Source organism: Anneissia japonica, unplaced genomic scaffold, assembly GCF_011630105.1.
Source record: "Anneissia japonica isolate Jap-2015-1 unplaced genomic scaffold, ASM1163010v1 scaffold287752_len1182401_cov188, whole genome shotgun sequence".
NCBI lineage: Eukaryota > Metazoa > Echinodermata > Crinoidea > Comatulida > Comatulidae > Anneissia > Anneissia japonica.
The window spans coordinates 736,447-756,254 of record NW_022687544.1 but is presented as its reverse complement, the minus strand read 5'-3'; the positions used below and the strand labels follow the sequence as shown (position 1 = coordinate 756,254).

General features: G+C 33.5%; 1 protein-coding gene across 1 annotated transcript; it reads right to left on the bottom strand.

Moving 5' to 3' along the window:
- Window positions 1–1,487: 1,487 nt before the first annotated feature.
- On the bottom strand, window positions 1,488–19,669 carry LOC117119802 (syndetin-like). The gene is made up of 29 exons (XM_033264721.1): window positions 19,518–19,669; window positions 18,592–18,675; window positions 18,084–18,125; window positions 17,095–17,163; window positions 16,653–16,730; window positions 15,852–15,905; window positions 15,488–15,558; window positions 15,068–15,185; window positions 14,314–14,349; window positions 13,982–14,064; window positions 13,822–13,864; window positions 13,604–13,702; window positions 12,990–13,130; window positions 12,637–12,775; window positions 11,734–11,825; window positions 11,166–11,260; window positions 10,901–10,999; window positions 10,133–10,382; window positions 9,665–9,777; window positions 9,414–9,511; window positions 8,881–8,999; window positions 7,991–8,110; window positions 7,271–7,368; window positions 7,040–7,136; window positions 6,523–6,681; window positions 5,558–5,598; window positions 5,124–5,204; window positions 4,675–4,864; window positions 1,488–3,996 (listed from the first exon to the last, which is right to left on the bottom strand). Exons 1-29 carry the CDS (start codon window positions 19,548–19,550, stop codon window positions 3,883–3,885), a joined length of 2,856 nt encoding a protein of 951 aa, XP_033120612.1. The 5' UTR covers window positions 19,551–19,669; the 3' UTR covers window positions 1,488–3,882.
- Between the last annotated feature and the right edge of the window lie 139 nt (window positions 19,670–19,808).

Genomic DNA, 19,808 nt, shown 5'->3' with positions numbered 1-19,808 from the left:
TAAAAATAGGCCTGTCACGCCAAAATTGGTCCGCGCCAAAAAATGTCCGGCGGACAGATTTTGGCCAAAATCTGTCTGCCGGACTACTAAAATCGGTCCTCCGGATTGATTTTAGCCCCTAAAACCGGTCCTGCTTGGATAAAATTGGTCCGCGTCAGCCTGGCCACTTCATTTGTAACCGTCTCATCTGCTGCTAGTAGGGTATGATTGTTTCTCCCGTGGAGTGGAGGAAAGTATGCTTCTCCCACACTTGCAAAGTCATTTGCAGTGACAGAATGATTTGTTAAGCTTTTGAGGAAGTGTTTTATCAAACCACCAGATACTGGTAATGCATTTCCTAGGCCTAGGCGATACACACAGGGTCTTCGTTTTGTAGACACGCATATAGGGTGTCTGACACCCATATAGGGTGTCTATAAAAGGAAGACCCTTGAAAATTTCACAAACACAGACGCCCAAAAAGTTCGTAATTTTGATTTTGTGACAGCCTGGAGTAGTATCATCAAAATAAAAGAGAAAAAATAGGGGTCTTCGTTTTAGACACCCCTAATTCCAATGAACATAAATGTGTATTGACATCATTCGGACACCTCAGATTTGCGTAAAATCAGAAAACTACACACAGCAAAATTATTCTTTTTATGCTCATTCATCTTGTGAATGAGCATAAAAAGAATAATTTTGCTGTGTGTAGTTTTCTGATTTTACGCAAATCTGAGGTGTCCGAATGATGTCAAATGGAGAATATGAAAATTGTACAACAATGGTTATGTTAGGTATTGTACTGTAGCAAGCACTGAACCGTGTAGGCCCAGAAGTCTTTCAGAAATCAGCAGTCTCCAACACTCGCATTACTCAGCAAAAAGAAGCTATTATGTGATAACACGTCAGGCAGGGCAACTATAATACCTCCCACAAATTCAGAATATTTTACTACTGTATAAAAATTGTCTCTAAATTTAGCTGGCCATGTACATCATCATGTGCAGCAAAATATCAGATGTGGTAATAAGAAAGCTTGTTGAACCAGACCTGGGGTGGATCCAGGAGGGAAGGTCCCTCCCCTTCCAAAAAAGAGAAGAGGAAAGGAGTAAGAGAGAAAAGAAAATGGTTTTGAAAGGGCTGCATACCCCGCACACCACCCATATTTTTCTGGACATTCCCTGAAGTGGCTTTTCCGACAGGGCACTCCCCCCCCCACCACCAACAAATTGTTCAAATTTTTTTTAATGGCGATATAAAGAAAATTATAATCAAAGTTTGAGAGTGCAATTCGGTCATCTAGACATGCCATAATCACAAATTTTCTAACCTCAGCCCAACCATGGTGGGGCTGAGGTGGTATCAATCCTCCATCTGTAAAAGTACCTCCCTGGGCCCCTCTATATTGAATTCCTGGATCCCCCACTGATTATTTTGTAGAGCTGTGGTCAAATTCCTTTTTGCAACTGTACACCCAGGTCAGAACCAAAAGGCCATACAAATCATTTACTTACATCACTAAATGGTTTTATTCATATACTGTATGTATAATATATATACATCAATGTAGGTGTATGTATAGACTCATTTGATCTACATTTTGGATAAGACATACTGTACTTATTTACATGAATAATAATTACATTGGATTTGCAATGCAGGTTACAGACTATAAACATATCACTATAGCATTTTGACAAGAAACAGATAACATGCAAGTGGTTCTATATGGAATTTAAAGATCAGATGTTTGAAGTTAAAAAAAAAATGAAATGGATATAACAAATTATAAAATGAAAAGTACAATAAGATATTTTATGGACTAATAATTTTTTTGTTAATACTGAAAACCAAGTAAAACTGCCAAAATAGAAACAATAAACAAATGCCAACCCTCTCAGAAAATGTAATTAAAATTAAATCAATTAAGCATTAAAGCAACTAGCACAGGATATCCTGATTGCATTATTGTGCATATGTTATCAATCTTGTGTGTTACATTATTCATACACAATATATCTGTTTACGATTTTTACACAGTAAAACATATCTTGTACTGTACATGGTATAACACTGACATAACGTAGACGGCTATCGCAGTCTATTCTGTAATGCTGGGCACTTACTATGCTCAACAGTTGTCGGCCGACGCGATTCCATGAAGAATGCAACGCTGCGACTTGCACGCAACAGATCATTTTTAATGACGATCCATTCAGACTGCCATCGACAATCAGCAGATGGCGTCGCGTCATCTAGCGCCCACAGTGAGCAGAGTTTCGTCGTACAACGCAATGTTTGCCCGGCTTAAGACAACGATAGGAAGATCACTATCTAAACATTTATTCTTGGAATGTCAGTTTCTACACATAACAATTTTTTCCTTTATCATTTTTGAAGACAGTTCAAGCCAAGAAGTTCTCTTCTGACACAATCTGACAATACGTACTTTACACAGACATGAATGATTAAATATCATGGATTATTCTTCTTCTTAACTAGTATTGCACATGAACATAGCTGTGGAATATTTACTTAGACAGTGTCTTAAGAGGGTAGCCCCTCAAACTTGGCCTAGAAGGTCATCTGAAGGGTCCCATTAATGATCTGTTCAAAAAGGTTTCCATTACAATATTTATATTTTATTTATTTACATTAGACTTACTTGTGTAGAACAAGGCAGAAAGATAGCAGTGTCATTCTTATGATTTAAGTTCCTGGGAGCCAACATTTTTAGCTCTGATGAGGAGATCTAGAAACACTCCGCTGATTGATTAATATATATCTCTACTACCTCTATTGTACTGCCCTCATGATGCTGACTGAGTAATAGTTGATTGATTAACAGTTGATTAATAAATCTTTTTTAGCTGTATTGCCTCTATTATACTGCCTTCATTGGAGCTTTTAAGAATTTGTTTAAGTTAGTTGATTGATTTCAAATTTCTTTGGCATGTTTAGTTTTAGCTATTAGAATAGGTATTTCTTAGCTAACCTTTTTGTGTACACTCTTACTGCCAAGTATATCAAGCTTTTATATTCAAATCGTTTAGAATATCAAATTATAAGATAAACATATGACAGTTTCTTATTAAAATACCTCAAGATATGAATTTCCCATTTTCTTCTTACTAATTAATTATTTCAAACCAAATAATGAATAGCATGCAAACATTGAATAGAATTAACTCTCTTCATATACCCTATATATACTATTCACTAGCACATGTACGATATTTATAATAATTAATTATTATAATTTTTTTTATTGCATTGCTGCATCATCAGCATCTCACCTGATAGATACTGGTATTCAGTTTAGAACTAAATTATAGATATTGGATTATGGCTTCCAGATAAATATGGCATAATTTAATCAATTGTCAATATTAAAGTTTACTCTCCCATGGGATGATTTATGAGTCACCCACACCTACCATATTGCATATTCCAGCAATTCTGGATACACTATCTCTGTTAAAAATGGTTGTAATAAAGGATGGGGAAAGTTACGTCAGTCCCAGAGAGATGTGATTTAACATTGTTACCAATTTCAATTTCATCTTAGGGGTTTTCTTTTTCTGAGGGAACATATGAATTTCAATAATTAAAGTCAAGTTATCAAATTATTATTATATTTCCAATAAAATATTTAAGCAGCAAGTTATAAAAACCAATAAGTACAAAATTATAAACTTATTAAAATCATTATTCAAATGTTTCAACTATTTTCATAATTGTGTATAAAATATCCAAGGCTCCCTATTCAAAATTGGTGTCATGATTTTAGAGAAAGATTAATCAATATATAATAATAAATGGAAAAATTGTTAAACATAAATGAATATTATTAACAATGCATCATTGTTGTTGCCATAGCTACATGTGACTGGCGCTAGTTTATCTAGGTCGTTGTCTCTCCAATTCTTCAATGATCATTAACAAGCGCTGGCGCCCTCGCTTGGAGCTCACTGCACAGTTGATTAGGCTTGTCAGCTGCTTCCCAGAATATTCCTTGATAAAGAAAACATTCTTTTAATTTATATGTTGACATTCTGGGAAAGATATATGAGGGCAACCGAGTATGTTAGCCATGCATTTTCATTCGGTCACATCAAACAGCAAGTACTCTCCCCACTTACTTACAGGACAAGTCTCTTACTGAGGCTTAGGGAGTGGAGTTGTTTTAGTCATGAGAAAAAAGCCTGCTGTGACAGGAATTGAACACAGGACTCTGAGATTAGCATGGCATCTTAACCACTGAGCTATTCAACTCCACTGCATCCAATGACCTGGCGTAATACTAATGTGAAGGGCTTAGAGAAATGAAGCACTACTAAAAAAAAAAAATGAGGGAGTTGGCCACTAATAAGGGTGGAATCTGATCAATGATGGTGTAAATGAAATGCAAAATGATAAAAGTTATGTTAAAACGTTAATATGATAACATGTGCCTGGGAACATACAGTAGTTATACCTTTTGCAAAATATATCAAAAATTACCAAATTTACTTACTAATAAACAAATATAAAAGATCAAAAGCAATATCATAAACTCATAAAAAAAAGAAATGGCTGCTTTAAAAAAAATCAAAACAAACGCAACCTAATTTGTGAATTACATGTTAGTATTTCAATTAAATAAATATTTATAATATTTGATAGTCTGGAATTAAGTGTTAAGATGCTCACCCTGTGTTCCTTTACCCAGCATTCCATATCAGCTTCCGAGAGGTAAAATGCTTTGATGTATGTCTCAACAAACTCTTTTGCTGGAATTGGTTTTATGTCAGTTAACTGCTCCAACTTCATGAGGAATTGTTGGTAATCTAGCTGCATAAGTGCTCGTCCCTCATTACTGCACTTCTTAGCACCCGCAAGTCTAGCATCAATGGAAGGCCAATGTTTAGTTAAGATATTTAAAAAACTACAATGATTTTAATAATAACAATAATAAATATTAGTACCACTACCCTAACCAACAATTACTGCAACTACAAATATATTCTTGTATTACATAAATATAAAAACTATCATTCAAAAATAAATAATGAATCTTGTACCTTATAAATTGTCATTGTTTATTTCATTAATCCTTCTACATATTTTATATTAACATAAGTTAGATATAGACAACTTACCCTTCAACAACTGTCCTATTCACTATCAGTATCAGGTGATTCCACAAGACTACATAAACAACCTGCGGTATCCGAACTTGCCTATAAAATTAAAAGATAGCAATAAGGAAGCTCAATAATTTTGAAATTTTATTTTCAGGTTTACAGATAAATGACCAATCACTTGTAATAGATGGTTGGAATAAATGAAATGAATATAAAGAATAATTATTTACCAGAAGGACAGGAAAACATGAGGGAGGGAAGGTTGATCCAATGCATTCATTTCACAACTGGTGGATGGTGTATGAGCCAAGATTTTGAAAGGTTGTACAGAGCCCTTACATATTATATTATGTTATATATCAAAAGCATAAATTCATCTGTCATTATATAAGATATGACATTGTCTTCAAAAGCAGAGTTAGAAGAGAATAAGCATTTTTGTAACTTACTTTCCAACATTTCGTAGCCTATCACGGAATACTTGAAGGTCCTAAGAAGAAATTGATTTTTTTTATTAAGCATGCCAATCAATCAATCAATCAATCAATCATTTTACTACAAGGCACTTTATCTATGGTTGTCTCTCCACCCAATAGTATGTAAGTGAATTCTGTTTGGAAGTCAATGTATTGGCTGGCTGAAAATTTATGGAATTTTCTCCAGGGAACATAGAAGACTTTCATTACCATCAACCTAAAATCATCCCATTCATCACTATCAACCTAAAATCATCCCATTCATCATCAGTACTATCAACATAATCATAATTATCACGGAAGCATAATCATCAGAATCACAATCTCCATAATCATAGTTATCACAATAATTATCATAATCATCACCAGATTTTACTGTATTTTATCTGGTTTTTGTATGGTACTTTTGTTTTTGAATTTAAATGTGATAGTTGTCTTTTTTGTACTGGGCCCTGTGGGACAACAGTAGATTTCCTACTGAACCGGTTCCCCAGTATAAAGAATAAAGACATAAAAAAAAAACCATCCTCATTATAATCATCATTACAATGATTATAGAAGTGGTTGGCACATCGGTTGTGGCTTGGACTTCCAACCTCGAGGTCGCGGGTTCAAAACTCTCGCTGTGCAAGTCGCTTGTGTCCTTGGGCAAGGCCCTTATCTACAGGTGGGTACCTGGTAACTTCCAACACAACTGCGCTGATTACTAGCTGCAATATTATGGAATAATAATATAATTTAATTTAATAATTTAATTTGCTGTTGAGTATCTGTTCCATTTAATAATTTAATTTGCTGTTGAGTATCTGTTCCATATGTGTTTGATCCAATGACCGGGGTAGCAATGTGAAGTGCTTAGAGGCTTTGTGCATGAAGTGCTATATAAAAACGACATATTATTATTATTATTATTATTATAATCATCAGTATAATTTCACCTGTAAAAGGGCATCCACATAAGGACTATGCTGTGACATGATATCTTTCACATTCCAATTTACAGTGCTCATCAAATTAAGAATCTTCTCTGTTTCTAAGCAACAGGATGACACACCCAGGTATACAGCTTTCCGCAATTCACTTGATACGCCAACTGTCTGAAAAAGATTATTTTGCAATATTTTAACCGAAGACTGGAAGGTAAGCACCACGACAGGCAAACTGCAGTGCACACCATTCAATAATGCCACACTAAGATTGTTATATTCTAATGTGGTATTATTCAATTGTATTATCGAACAACATATTTAGGAATACTATCTTAGTATCACATCTAATCAATACTATTTTCATCACCATTGCTTACATGTTGATAGTGACTATTAGTTTTGTCATTAGTACTTACATTTACCATCAATAATAATATCCAATTAAATAATAATGAACAGTTTTGACGTCAGTATTAGAAAATTGTGACTCAAAGAGCCATTACTGCTTGATTCCGAAAAGGCTTACCTGTGAATAAAACTGCTGGAGGAATGGTTTCTTAGATGCAGGGATAACAGATTCAAGATGTGATTGTAAAGATTCAAATTGTTCTGCTAAAAATGCTCTGAAATCAATGAAAACAAAAACATGGAACAATTTAACAGTGGCCTACTCTATATTACTATAATGCAAGTAACTTGGTGGATAAGTACAGACAGCAATGACCACAGAGTATAAAATAAAATATTGTACACTTACAATGATTCTGTAGCCACAATTCTTTCTGAGAGTCCATACAGGCTGTTGATGTTTTCCAGGTCAACAATTGGTGATAGATATGGGAAGGCAACTTTAACCTAAATAAAATAAATATAAATGTGATTGTTTGAGAGGAACACCACCAAAGTGTTATGTTGATGTCTTTCACAATATGATAAGGTAATCTATTTATCATCTGTATGGATGAATGAATCAGTTATAAACATAGATGAATGTACGGATGAATAAATGAGATATTGGGATTAAATTGAATTGGATTTCTTCAGTGTGAAACATACCACAGCACACCAATGGATGTCTGACAACATATCTCAAGTAGGGTCCTTCTGGTTGTAAATTAAAAAGAGCACTGGGGACATTTCATGCATGAAAAGAATGAGTATGAAGTTGAATGAATGAATATATGAATGGATAGACGGATGGGTGGATGTATGTAAAGACGAATGAATGATGTACAAATGGGTAGAAACAAACCAGTGTATGAATTGATAAATGAATATCTGGATGAATTAATTTATTAATGAATGAATCGTTGAATGAATGAATGAATGAATAGATGGATGAATGAATAGACATGTATAAATGGATGGGTATATTTATAAGAATGATGTTTGGATGTCTGGATGAACAAATGGATAAATGGGTAGATGTAAGGATAAAAGGATATATGGGTAAAGTGTAATAAAAATAAACACTGACCTTATTGTTGGGAGAGTCTGGATTGCGTGGGGCTCCTTGCGGTGACTGGTCAATTATCTCATTTGATATTCTCTTAAGTGTATTGAGTAGTTTACTGTTCAGGACCTTCTCAACATCAGGCTGTAAACAACCAAGACAACACAAATAAAAAATCACTTAAATAAAATTTCAATTATAAAGATAATGATAGCTAGTATTATTGTCATTAGCACTGACGTTATCACTGCCATTGCTACTGCAATATTGTCATCATCATTATTGTGGCAATTATCTGACAAATTTATGAACGATCTTTGTATCTCATACTTAAAAATGGCTTGGAAACAGAGAAATGATATTATAAATTGTAAAACCTAATCAATCAGAACTAATTTATTTGCATGAACGAATTGTATCTTATATCGTACTTTAAAATTAAAAAAATTAAAGAGAAATGTTGTTATAAATGTTAAAAATTGTAAAAATTAAGACTTGACTTTATGAGTACTTTTTTATACATGTTACTATTCATGGTGCTTTATCAAGTTTTAAGAATTCTTTTAATTTCACATTTTGTACTTTGCTTTGTTACTGTTTATATTATTTGTTTTAAATATTGTCTTTATGAACGCACCGTCATTATGCTACGTGTGACGTGTGCCGCCGATGGAAAGGCGTAGTTTTTTCAAATAAACTACTATTGTTATTTATTGTTATCACATGGCCCACTGGTACAAATGCACCCCAACAATCAACAGTAGGATTCAGAAAACCTCTAAGGAATGCTAACTCCAGAAAACAATCAAAATACTTGGAACGATATTTGCAGAGACAATATGCTGTAAAGTCAAAGCAGACACTTGATTGCTGATGATGCCGTTAGCATTATTATAAATCTAAGGAAAACCTACCACATCTGATGTAAAGAAGGTGAAGACAGCATAAAGGTAATAATCAAAGAGTTGTGACATGCACAGCACCACATCATATGCAATAGGTGTCAATACGGACATCATCTGCATATACTTCCCTGAAAAATAATAATCAAGAATCAAATATTAACCTAATGTCTAATTATTGACTTTTTATTATCTATTTAAACACAGATTAAGCAGTACACCGGAAAACAATCCCTCACTCATTTCTGGGGATTGTACAATTTCTTTATTATACACATGGGCTATAATATTGCACACAATACACAGTACTCTGAAAGAAGGTAACCTATTAATACATGAATTCTAGGCCTCTAGCTGAAACAAGGAGAGCCAATAAAATTGGCCAATGGTGTGAAATGACACAACTGTTCAACACACACAGTGACTACTACCAATTTGGAACAACAGAACTACTGTATGCTGCTTTGTACAATTACCCCCCGCCCCCACCCCTTCTGGTTTATAACTGATCTAATTCTTAAGTAATTTTGATGTGTTTTACTCACCTACTAGTCTCAGTACATTGAGTGTAGTATTGGCAAGAATTGGGCTTATCTCTCTACCTAAAACATGTTCCGGTCTCTTCTTGACCTGTGACAGTTTTCTGTATTAACAAATTATAAGACAACAAATTAAAGGTAATATTACATATGTTGATTAATCTATGCAAGTATTCAAGAAACAGACTAATATGTAAAGAATGTTTAACTGTATTTTGTAACCTATTGGACATCACATAATATCTGAGGACAGTTACCTTTTTGTTGGATTCTCTCCTGTTTGCTCGTCAATGAAATCTTGCTTCAGTTCATCTGGAACATCACTGTCAGAATCATCATTTGAGCTGTGACCTCCATCACCATTGTTCATCTAAACCATAATCAATATTCAATTGTAATAGCCAATCAATATATTTATTTATTAATCCAACAAAATATTAATTTTAATATTCAACAACATTTCATGAGGGGGAAGAGAAAGTGGATTAGACATATTCTGGAAAGATCAACCAATTAAGTTCGATGACATGGCGAAAATACAAATTTCCAGAATTAACCGGTTTGGATCTGGATATAGAGGACTTTAGTCTTGTATCCAGTACATCCCCTAAGTAAACCTAAGTCAGAGAAACAGGCTCTCCTACATAAAACAAAACAAGGAATAATTATGATTTTTTACAACAAATATATCTCTAAATATCCCTCTCACAACACGCTAATCTTACCTCAACAGTTTGTATGACATCTTCCGTGTCATCTAAAATCTGTCGATCAAATGGACTTCCCGTCTCAAAGCGTTTAAATACGTTCATTTGCAGCTTATCAATCTCCAGCATATTGTCTTCAGTTCTTTGTGAATTTAACAACTGCATGAACTTGAACTCTTGTAGGTGATGTATGGAGAAATTAACTCTCACAGGGCAAAGTTCCCAGCCTTCATTCTCCAAAAATATACACAATTCATCCATTCTAGCCCTACAATATGAAAATGTAAATATTAAATCATTTAGAGCCCCATTGGCTATTTTATATGAACTGTTTTGATTGGTTAATTTAATGATCTAATAAAAGATCAAAATATTAAATCACAATGACAGGTCTCACTTCATTTGGAGTATTGGTAAATTTTCTGTAAACACTTTTGGAATAATTGCAATAGGCATATTATTCATTCCTGATGATGATCAAACAAAGATCAAAATATTAAATCACGATGACAAGTTTCACTTTATTTGGAGTATGTTTTAAGAAATCAATTAAAAATCTGAATTAAATTAAAGGCTGATGTATCTGAATTCAGCAATTATGCTAATTAATAATTTTACCAAATACAGATACAAAAATTGCATCAAGGCAAAGCACCTATGTTTGATTCTTCACCCAGGAATATGTGGGTAGCAATGCTCCCCAGAGAGAAGTAATTTGTGTCTGTTTGCAATCCGATCACAAGTGCTTCAATGATACTTTGTCCAATTATGGAAATGTTTACAAACCTGTGGTAGTTCTTGAAGTAGTTAATGGTTTGCGTACGAATTGATTTTTGAATGTCCTCAGATTTGCTTCCACAGAACTCCTCACCAATCAAGATTAATCTGTTAAGAGAAAAGCACAGTAATCAGGACAACATTTTAAAAAAAAACTTGCCCGCTATGAAATTGAAAGTATATAAAATTTTGGATATAGTTGACCATTATTGATCAACAATACATTAGAAATTTCATATATTAAAATAAAACATGAAATAAATACAATTCTTACCTGTTGATAATATCTAAAACAAAGATAAAGTCATCATACTTGAAAAATGAGAGATCTGTTCCTAGCAGGAAAAATTTGACTTTCTGTTGAACATCCTGAAAATTAGGGAAATCATTTGGCATAATTAAAAATTTCCTACAATTAAACAAGAACAGTCAATTAATCTACAAAATTAACTGAGATTGACTACTAAATTTCAAAGGGAAAAATTCATTAGGCATGTATGATTAATCAATCAATCAATTAATTGTAGTTCACAACCCGGCAACATCAGAGAAATGAAGAACAGCTACATCCAAATGTAACACACAGGATGCAATATACAGAAGAAATTTAAAAAATTATGTCCTAATACTGACTTGCAGAGTGTGCACATGTTTACTGACGTATGTATAGCACATGATCAGTGAGCATGTTTTGATATACAGCAGGCTACACATTGCATACTAGTCAATCAAGGAGAAGGAGTACAGGATATTTATATTTGCAACAGGCATAGAAGAAAGTACTGTATGTGGGCTCAAAAAATACAATTAACAAGTGAGGTTCTTGAGAAAAATGACCGTACCTGCCAAATTCTAGACAGACCATGAGCTAATTTCTTCTGTATGTACTTCCGGTTGAAACTTGCCTCCACATTCGAACTGATTGACCCAGTATCTAAATGAAAATCATAGACGATGTTGTCACCATCAACTGCATTCGTATTTATTGTAAGCAAAAAAAGTAATACAATAGATTTTACTCTTATTGTCATCTTGCACTTTGGTGAAAGTCCAATTAAAAGACAATTATTTTATCATCATTCATTCTATATTTCAATATTTAAACAAATTTTATTCATTATTAAGGCACGTGGGGCAATGATCACAAGCATTATTCATATTGCTGGGGTCCCAAGTTAGAAGAAGTAATTCCCAGGTGACCTACAGTGGCTGATCTAGGAATTCGAAATACAGGGGTAGGGGATGGGGGCAGGGAGGCATTTTTACAGATGTAGAGTACAGATGTAGGTACCACCTCAGAAAATTTATGAATATGGCACCTCTAGATGGCCGGAAATGACCCTCTCAGACTTAAATTTTAGAATATAATTTTCTTTTTTTCCCAATATTTTTTTATAATTTGGAAAAATTTAGGCTGGCTGCCCCCTCGTTTGAATCTTCCACTGATCTGCAGTGGTTAATAACTGTTGTTAACACATTTAATTTTATTACTACACATTGCGATACCCATCGGCACTGACTTCCATGACACAATTTATACGCTATTAAAAACATGCAAATATTATTTATTTGCGGGAGATTGGTTATTTCCGGAAGATTCTTGCAGAAGTTTTCCGCGAGTTCCAGGAGACTTGGGACCCCTGGTAAATTTAACATACGAGGCCGCAAACCTGGTTGCTAATTTTCACATACACTGCCTTAGGGTGGATGGTTCAATTATTTTCAAGGGGTTTAAATATACTCACCAGCTTCTGTTTCGGGAGTTTGAACCTCAGATTCAAAATCTTCATGCCATTCCATTGTCTTGTAGTAGCTCCTCATCACATCCCACAAAGCTTTGCAAAGGTCAACCATGCATGGAATGAATGTATCACCTGTGATGTACTGAAAGAAATTTGACATTGAAATTTAATTCAATGAATCAATGTAATATTTATATTTCAAAGGGCCCTGCACACACCATACTTCCTATATCTGCATTTCCACAAAAGAGCTCAGCTTTAATCTATTATGAATTGGTGCCCCTTGTTTAAAAAATCTGGGATTCGCAGCTAAAAAATTAAAGATTATCTTGTGAAATAGCAACATATATACTTACACTACACAAGTCTTTATATTGCATCTTTTGAAATCTTGTATCAGATGAGCCAGACACAAGCTCCACATAGCCTAGTACAATGGTGAAAGCTGTGTTGTGAATAGCACTAGTAAAATGCATGTGTAGCTGGTCCATTGCGGTCTAAAAAACAGAAAAGAAGAAATAAATTATAACAACAATTCTCTAAGAACTTGCTTCAAAAAAAGATTACCAATTAAGTAGTCAAAACATATTGGCTAGTGGTGGCGGCAGCAGGGGCGGGGGATTTTTCCATACGACGGACAGACCTGGACCCCCTGTCAACCTACGCCATATTGAGGTTGTTGGATAAAAAAAAATAACTTGCCTATCCAAATAACATTATTTTTATTGCAAATCCCTAATATTGTGGCCTAAAGACACAATTTTGGCCATACTAAGCCATAAAAACTATCTCGATAAGCCCTACTGGGGATTTCTTTATTCCGTGACCCTGACTAACTCTCTAATTGGGCCCCCCCCCCCAATCCCTTGGTTTGGACCCCCGGTCAGCAAAGTTTTGGCACCACCACTGACATTGGTATGTTTCTAGAAAGTACTTTGCACCTTCTAAAAATAAGGCTTGCCAAACTAACCTGAGTTTTTCCTAGGAGTCTGTAGGCTCTTTGCACTTTCTGGTAATGAGAGGTGTCAAATGTGTTGCATGTCTTAGCTAAGGCTTGATCCAATTGTTCCTAAAAAACGAAAATTTACGCTACAGATTAAAACAAAATGATGGTCATAATTAAATGACAAAATGGTACCGCTTTAATGATAGACATATAAATTTGAGATTTTTAAAATAAAAACTAACCTCTATCATTTCAAGAGTGTCTTGCAGCTTAGAACTCAGCTCACTGAAAAAAAAGGAAATATGATATATTTATCTTTGTGACACCTAAATATGCAAATTATAAATGCTTTACTGTAACAGTAAACTGTGTAACTGCAAATCATTTTTAACTAGTAGTTACCTTATACAGGTGTAATGTCTAAACGTACTGGCAGCTTTCTGACATTCTAAACATAACTGTATTGCACCTGGATAATCTTCCTCCTTAATGAAGTAAAAACAATGTTTTTATATTTCATTTTTTATTTTTTTAGGTTTTTTGATGTTGTATTTAAACATTCATGATGTGTTACTGGGCAATTCATTATTTTTTAATTGAATTTTTGAGGTTTTCATGTCATCCTGGCCAACATGGAAATTGTTATCATTACTTTATCATTATTGTTATCATTTCTAATCATTCTGGTAATGGTTATTCTAAGTAACAGCAAATGATTCAAAATGCCAACATACCTCTAGCATTTCCCTCAATCTGATATCAGTTCTTTGCTTCAAAATGCAATCAAAATCAAAACACATTATTATTTAACACAAAGTAATGATCATAGCAAATATTTTTATTGTTATTTCAACATCTTTTCTTTTTTCTATATTCAATGGTCAAACAAATCCACAGAATTGAGAACATGAACATTTCTCAAATGTGGAATACTGTTCTCAGCATGAGCTTTTGTTTGTTTTCCTTTAGTTTTCCTGTAATAAAGTACAGTACAGTATATGGAATTGTAAGGGGTGCTGGACAATTTGAACATGATAAAGAAAAATTGAAGAAAGAAACAGCCGATGAAGAAGACATGTTAGCTACAGTACAAATAAGTATATGAGGACTTCAAATCACAAAACCAACTGCAATAAGATTTGGGAGTATTATTTGGAATGCACTAATGCATTTTTAACTGAGACAGGCCCAATATAAAAAAGTACATAAGGTTTGCATACTGTTACTGAATGCTAAACTGATTAATTAGCATAAGAATGTGACAGTATTGTATACTTTAGTACAGAGAAGCTGTAATACTTTTACTCATAACTTTGGCAATAGTAAGTGTATTCCAGTAAATTACCCATCATTTTAAAGCTTATAATGTGGAGAATAAGAAAATATTAAAAAGTCAATTTTCTTGTTTTGGTCACTGATGCTGGTTTTGGCCTGGCAAGCTGCATATTCTTATTTGTTATTTAAGATGAGATGCATATGCTAACTTACAAGGGTTTTTATGGTGTGAAGAGATTTCATAAGGGATAGAAGCTGCTGTTTCTTGCGATAATTTGCCATTATGCTGAGGCTGGAGATGGTGAAGCCTTGCTTGGAAACTTCAAGTTGCCTATAGCATAAAGAACATGTCAAGGATTGAGAGCCATTGAAAAATATTATCTAATCTTATGTTATTTTATCTTATTCATGAAAATTATTATCTTATCTTATTCATTAAAATATTATCTTATTCATTAACATATCTTATCTTCTTTATTAAAATATTATTTTATCTTTAATATTCATTAAAAACATTAAATTATCTTATACTATCTTATTTCAAATGAAAAGCATTTATTCTTCTATATCCTCTTTTGAAAGGTATTTGAGCCGGTCCTAAAAAAGGTAGACCAATTGGTATAAAACACTTACCGCCTTCCATTTGTACAAATGACATTCGCTGTTTGAAGGCTTGCCTGTAAGTCAGTAACACGTTGTAATTCCTGTGAAGAAGATAGAACACTTATACAACTGATACTCAATAATGTCATAATTTAATACCTGTAGCTATATAGATCACCTCATTAACATATTCTTTATGTTATTTATTTATTTAATATTTATTTTCTGTTCTGTCTACACTATACTACTTTTCTGTGAAAAATATCAGTGACTTGCCCGTATATGGTCACCATGATGTCATATCATATCCATATAAGGGAATTATGTAACACCACACCCATATATTGGCAAATCACAGATGTTTGTCATATGTTCCTATCAATAATCTACTTACTTTGGTATAAGCAGAATGGTTTTCTAACACAACATCAGAAACTTTCTTTGAAACCTATGAATATATACAAATTCAGTCAATTAATGTTAGAAAATTACAACAAACTATTAAGAATAGCATTATTTAAAAAAATAAATCTACCAAAATTTATAAAAATAATAATCATAATTAAAATATCAAAAGTATGTGATACAACCAGATACAACATAAGAATAAAATTATTAAAATATTAACAATCAATATTCATATTATATAAATCAATTAGCAATTTATAAGCCACATTGTAATTTTTGTCACGGAGATGGTAGCAGCACTTTCTCCCTTCTAATTTACATAAAGCCAGTAATTTCTTAGAATAGTAATTGTTATTGTCATGATGGAATAGACAATAACTTGATTTGCATCAGGAGAATCAAGTATAGGTGAAATTTTGCCCTACCTAACGTGGAAATGTACTGAATGCTCAATACGTGTGAAAACAATTGCAAAAAAAAATCACAAGTTGTTCTCGGGTGGGACTAAAAAATTACATCTATAATTTCTTAGAAGGTATCCAAACAAAAAAAAGGAACAAAACAATCACAATAATATCTCTGACAATAATTAACAATACCAGTAAGAATATACAATAGGCCAAGAGAATAAAAGTTACAGATTTGTGTCCACTGCCAGTATCACAACATTTCCATGTGATATCACATATTGTGCATTTTCAAATCTACAATTTTAATTCTTGTGGCCTTCTATTATTATCAATCCAATATTATTTATTAAACTTGAACTGAAACTGTCTGGACTCACTGCTTGTAGCTGTGCCCGTAGCCTATCTCTATCTTCATTGATCACAATCAAACTTGGTTTTTCATCTTCTGCAAGTTTCTAAAAAAATATAATAAGTTTACATATGTTAAAATTGCATTCCATAGTAATTTTTCCCATTACCTAATTTTCAGAATAGCACTGTTGATGGTCACTAAAAGCAATGCTTACTGAGCAGCCTCTTTGTAAAATTAAACAAGTTCTCGTAATCTCGAAAGCTACGATGAGGGCAGTATAATAGATTAACTATTAATCAATCGAGCTCCTAGAACTCCTCATGAGGGCAGTATAATTGAGGCGGTAGAGCTAAAGATCTATTAATCAATCAACTATTAATCAGCCTCATGAAGGCAGTATAATAAAGACAGAAGAGCTAAAAAAAGATCTATTAATCAATCAGCTGAGTATAGTCCAGCTTTCTTACCTCTAATTCATATTGGCTACTGTCGAATGTTTCATCACTAAAATACACCTGCTCAATGCTGTTAATTACCTGCAAAAGAAAAACATCATCATTATCATTACTATTTAAAATTTATTACAGTATTATAATTCAAACATTTCACCTTCACTGCAAGTTTCCTATTCCAAAATGTTAATTTATTGTTGTAATTTTAAAGAAATGTTGTTACAATGCAATGCAAATTTATCATTAATTGTAAAGGCCTTTTTCTATTTTTTATACTCTTTTTATTAATCTTAATTTCAATTAATCATGTATATAAACTCTGTAAAAATTCAACTAATCCATTCATTAAATAATCTTAATTTATTTTTGTAATTTCAAAAGGAATGCTGTTAATTTGCAATACAAAAAATAATAGTTTTGGGGTTTTTTTTAAATATATTTTTGTAACCTTTTCTATTGTGTGCAATATTTATGTTACCTCTTTGCATGTCTTAGGTACAGCTGTTTGTAATAGCTGTCCCTGACCATCGTTTTGTTGTATCTTGTTGTATTTGTGCTTTCTTCATGTTTATATGGTCGAATAAATAAATGAAAAATAAATATTTTTATCATTGACCGCTACGCTGCATTATAGACTGTAACAATGTGATTATTGCTCGGCCAGGCCCACTCAAATGCCAGGCAATGATCGTGATGTTAAATACGATGTTAAAACTAACTAAGTCCTCAAAAATGGCTTTCATAAAAAATATCAACAGAAACAAATATGATCTTATGTCTAAGGGCAATAGTACTTAATATTCAGAATTTGATGACAGTGGTCTATTTCAAAGTTGTGTGGTATCTTTTGAATAGGGGCTGGTGGGCAGAGTAACTGTGTCTGTTGATAGCACGTTACCAGGCAGTGGTCGGCCAAATGCAGAAAATATTTGAGTAGGCATCAGTGGAAGTTATGCTTTTTTATAATACATTTAATATTATTATAAATACAGAAAATATTTTACCTCTGCCTCTGCTAGAGGGTCAGATGGAAACTCTCTAACTTCCTGGAAAAATTTGAAAACAAAAAGTTAATTGGAATGTCAAGATAATGAATCTGATTGTGTATTTTCTAAATTGTCTTATACCTTTAAAAAAACATGTAATAATTGTTACAAAAGCTCCATTTTCCATCCAATATAACATGAAAAACTGTTTTAATTATAGAGCTCCAACATTTCTTAATATTATTCATAATTAATGTAATAAATTCTCTTAACTTCCTTAATTATAGTTTAATGTTAATAGGTCAAGGAATTTATTTATGCACTTTTTTCAAATATTTAATTTAGTTTTCTCCAATCAGATGTAATACTGTACGTAATCATTAATATTTGATATGTATTTACTACAGTATATGATGTATATTTTATATAGGTTGTACATTTAATGTACAATATTTACATATTTATTTTTAAAATTATAAAAATATTACCATAAGTATATATACTTAGGTTAGAGAGAATTACATACTTTGTACTTATAAACAGGCTCTGATTGGTCGAGTCCCAACTCCTTTTCATCTGTTGGACTATATTCTTCCCGACTTCTGTTAGTCTGCCAAGTTTAACACACAAAAACATTATTAGATGGTCGTTTAATAGTGCGAGTTAAAATAATAGAAACAATCAAAATTTAAAAACTAATTATTTCTCGCAGACCATTAAAAAGGTACGATTTGTGGCAAATTCTGGATGTGAGCATCAGCAGCAATATACCTGTTTGTAAATCATACTGGTGGGCAATGGTAGTGGAGTGCTAGGATTTGTCCACCCCCAGGGATCCAAGGTCCCCTGGGGGTGGGAGACAATGTCCCTGATGGGAGGGATCATATGTAGATGAGACCGTACCCCAGGAGGGTTTTAAAAAAATCAACAAAAAAGCTTTGAAAAGCTTAATTGATTTCAGTATTAAATAGGCCTAGGCCTAGTCTGTAAGTTAAAAATGTAAATAGGTAGTTGTTCAGCTCTCAGCCTCCGATAGAGAGTAGGAGGGGCCCAATACAGCAGCTGCACTGCAATACAAAAAAAATACAATTTTTTAAGATGTAAAATTATTACTAAACATTAGCGCTGGTATATATCCCTGGCTGGCGGTACAGTACCAGGTAGGTCTCTCCTAATATACCACGGCAGGCCTGGACCCTAGTGTAGCTAGGTCTCAGCTAACTTGTTACTTAGGTAGGGCCCAGGGGCCCGGCTTCCTCTCTAACAGTAACGACCTAGGCCCTAGAAGGAGGCTAGCCCAGTTCGGGTTGTTTCGATTTTCAGCCTAACCTAGGCCAGGCCTAGCCTAACTATTTGAGGCCATACGAACGACGATTAAATTAGTAAACACTTCACAAATTTAATTAATTTTACGTCGGTTATGTCCGATTGAATTAATTCATTTACACTTACTTGTCTTGAGATCAAATTCTTTATTTTATTCATGTTTAATGCATTTAGATCGCTCAACACAGAAAACTGTACTGTACAGCCAGCCGGCCTGCCAGGGAAGGATACTGCTGCGGTACGTGGTGGCCACCGGCTGGCTAGCTTGGCCAAGGAGGGCCTAGGATAAGGCGAATAGCGCCCTCAGCGTCTCACGTAAAAGTGGGCGGGCAGGTATAATTTGCAAACTAAAGATGTGACAGGGAGCATAAATACAAATTTACCATATTATGAAAACGCAAAATTGTATCTCGCTAT

What these genes read in the sequence shown, in the direction of transcription:
- LOC117119802 (XM_033264721.1), bottom strand. Translation starts at nt 19,550, where the DNA reads ATGAATAAAATAAAGAATTTGATCTCAAGACAA. An exon ending in TTCACACCATAAAAACCCTT is followed by an intron (nt 14,350 to 15,067) that starts GTAAGTTAGCAT and finishes TGCATTTTGAAG; the next exon opens with CAAAGAACTGATATCAGATT. An exon ending in CCTTCTTTACATCAGATGTG is followed by an intron (nt 8,111 to 8,880) that starts GTAGGTTTTCCT and finishes GGTTGTTTACAG; the next exon opens with CCTGATGTTGAGAAGGTCCT.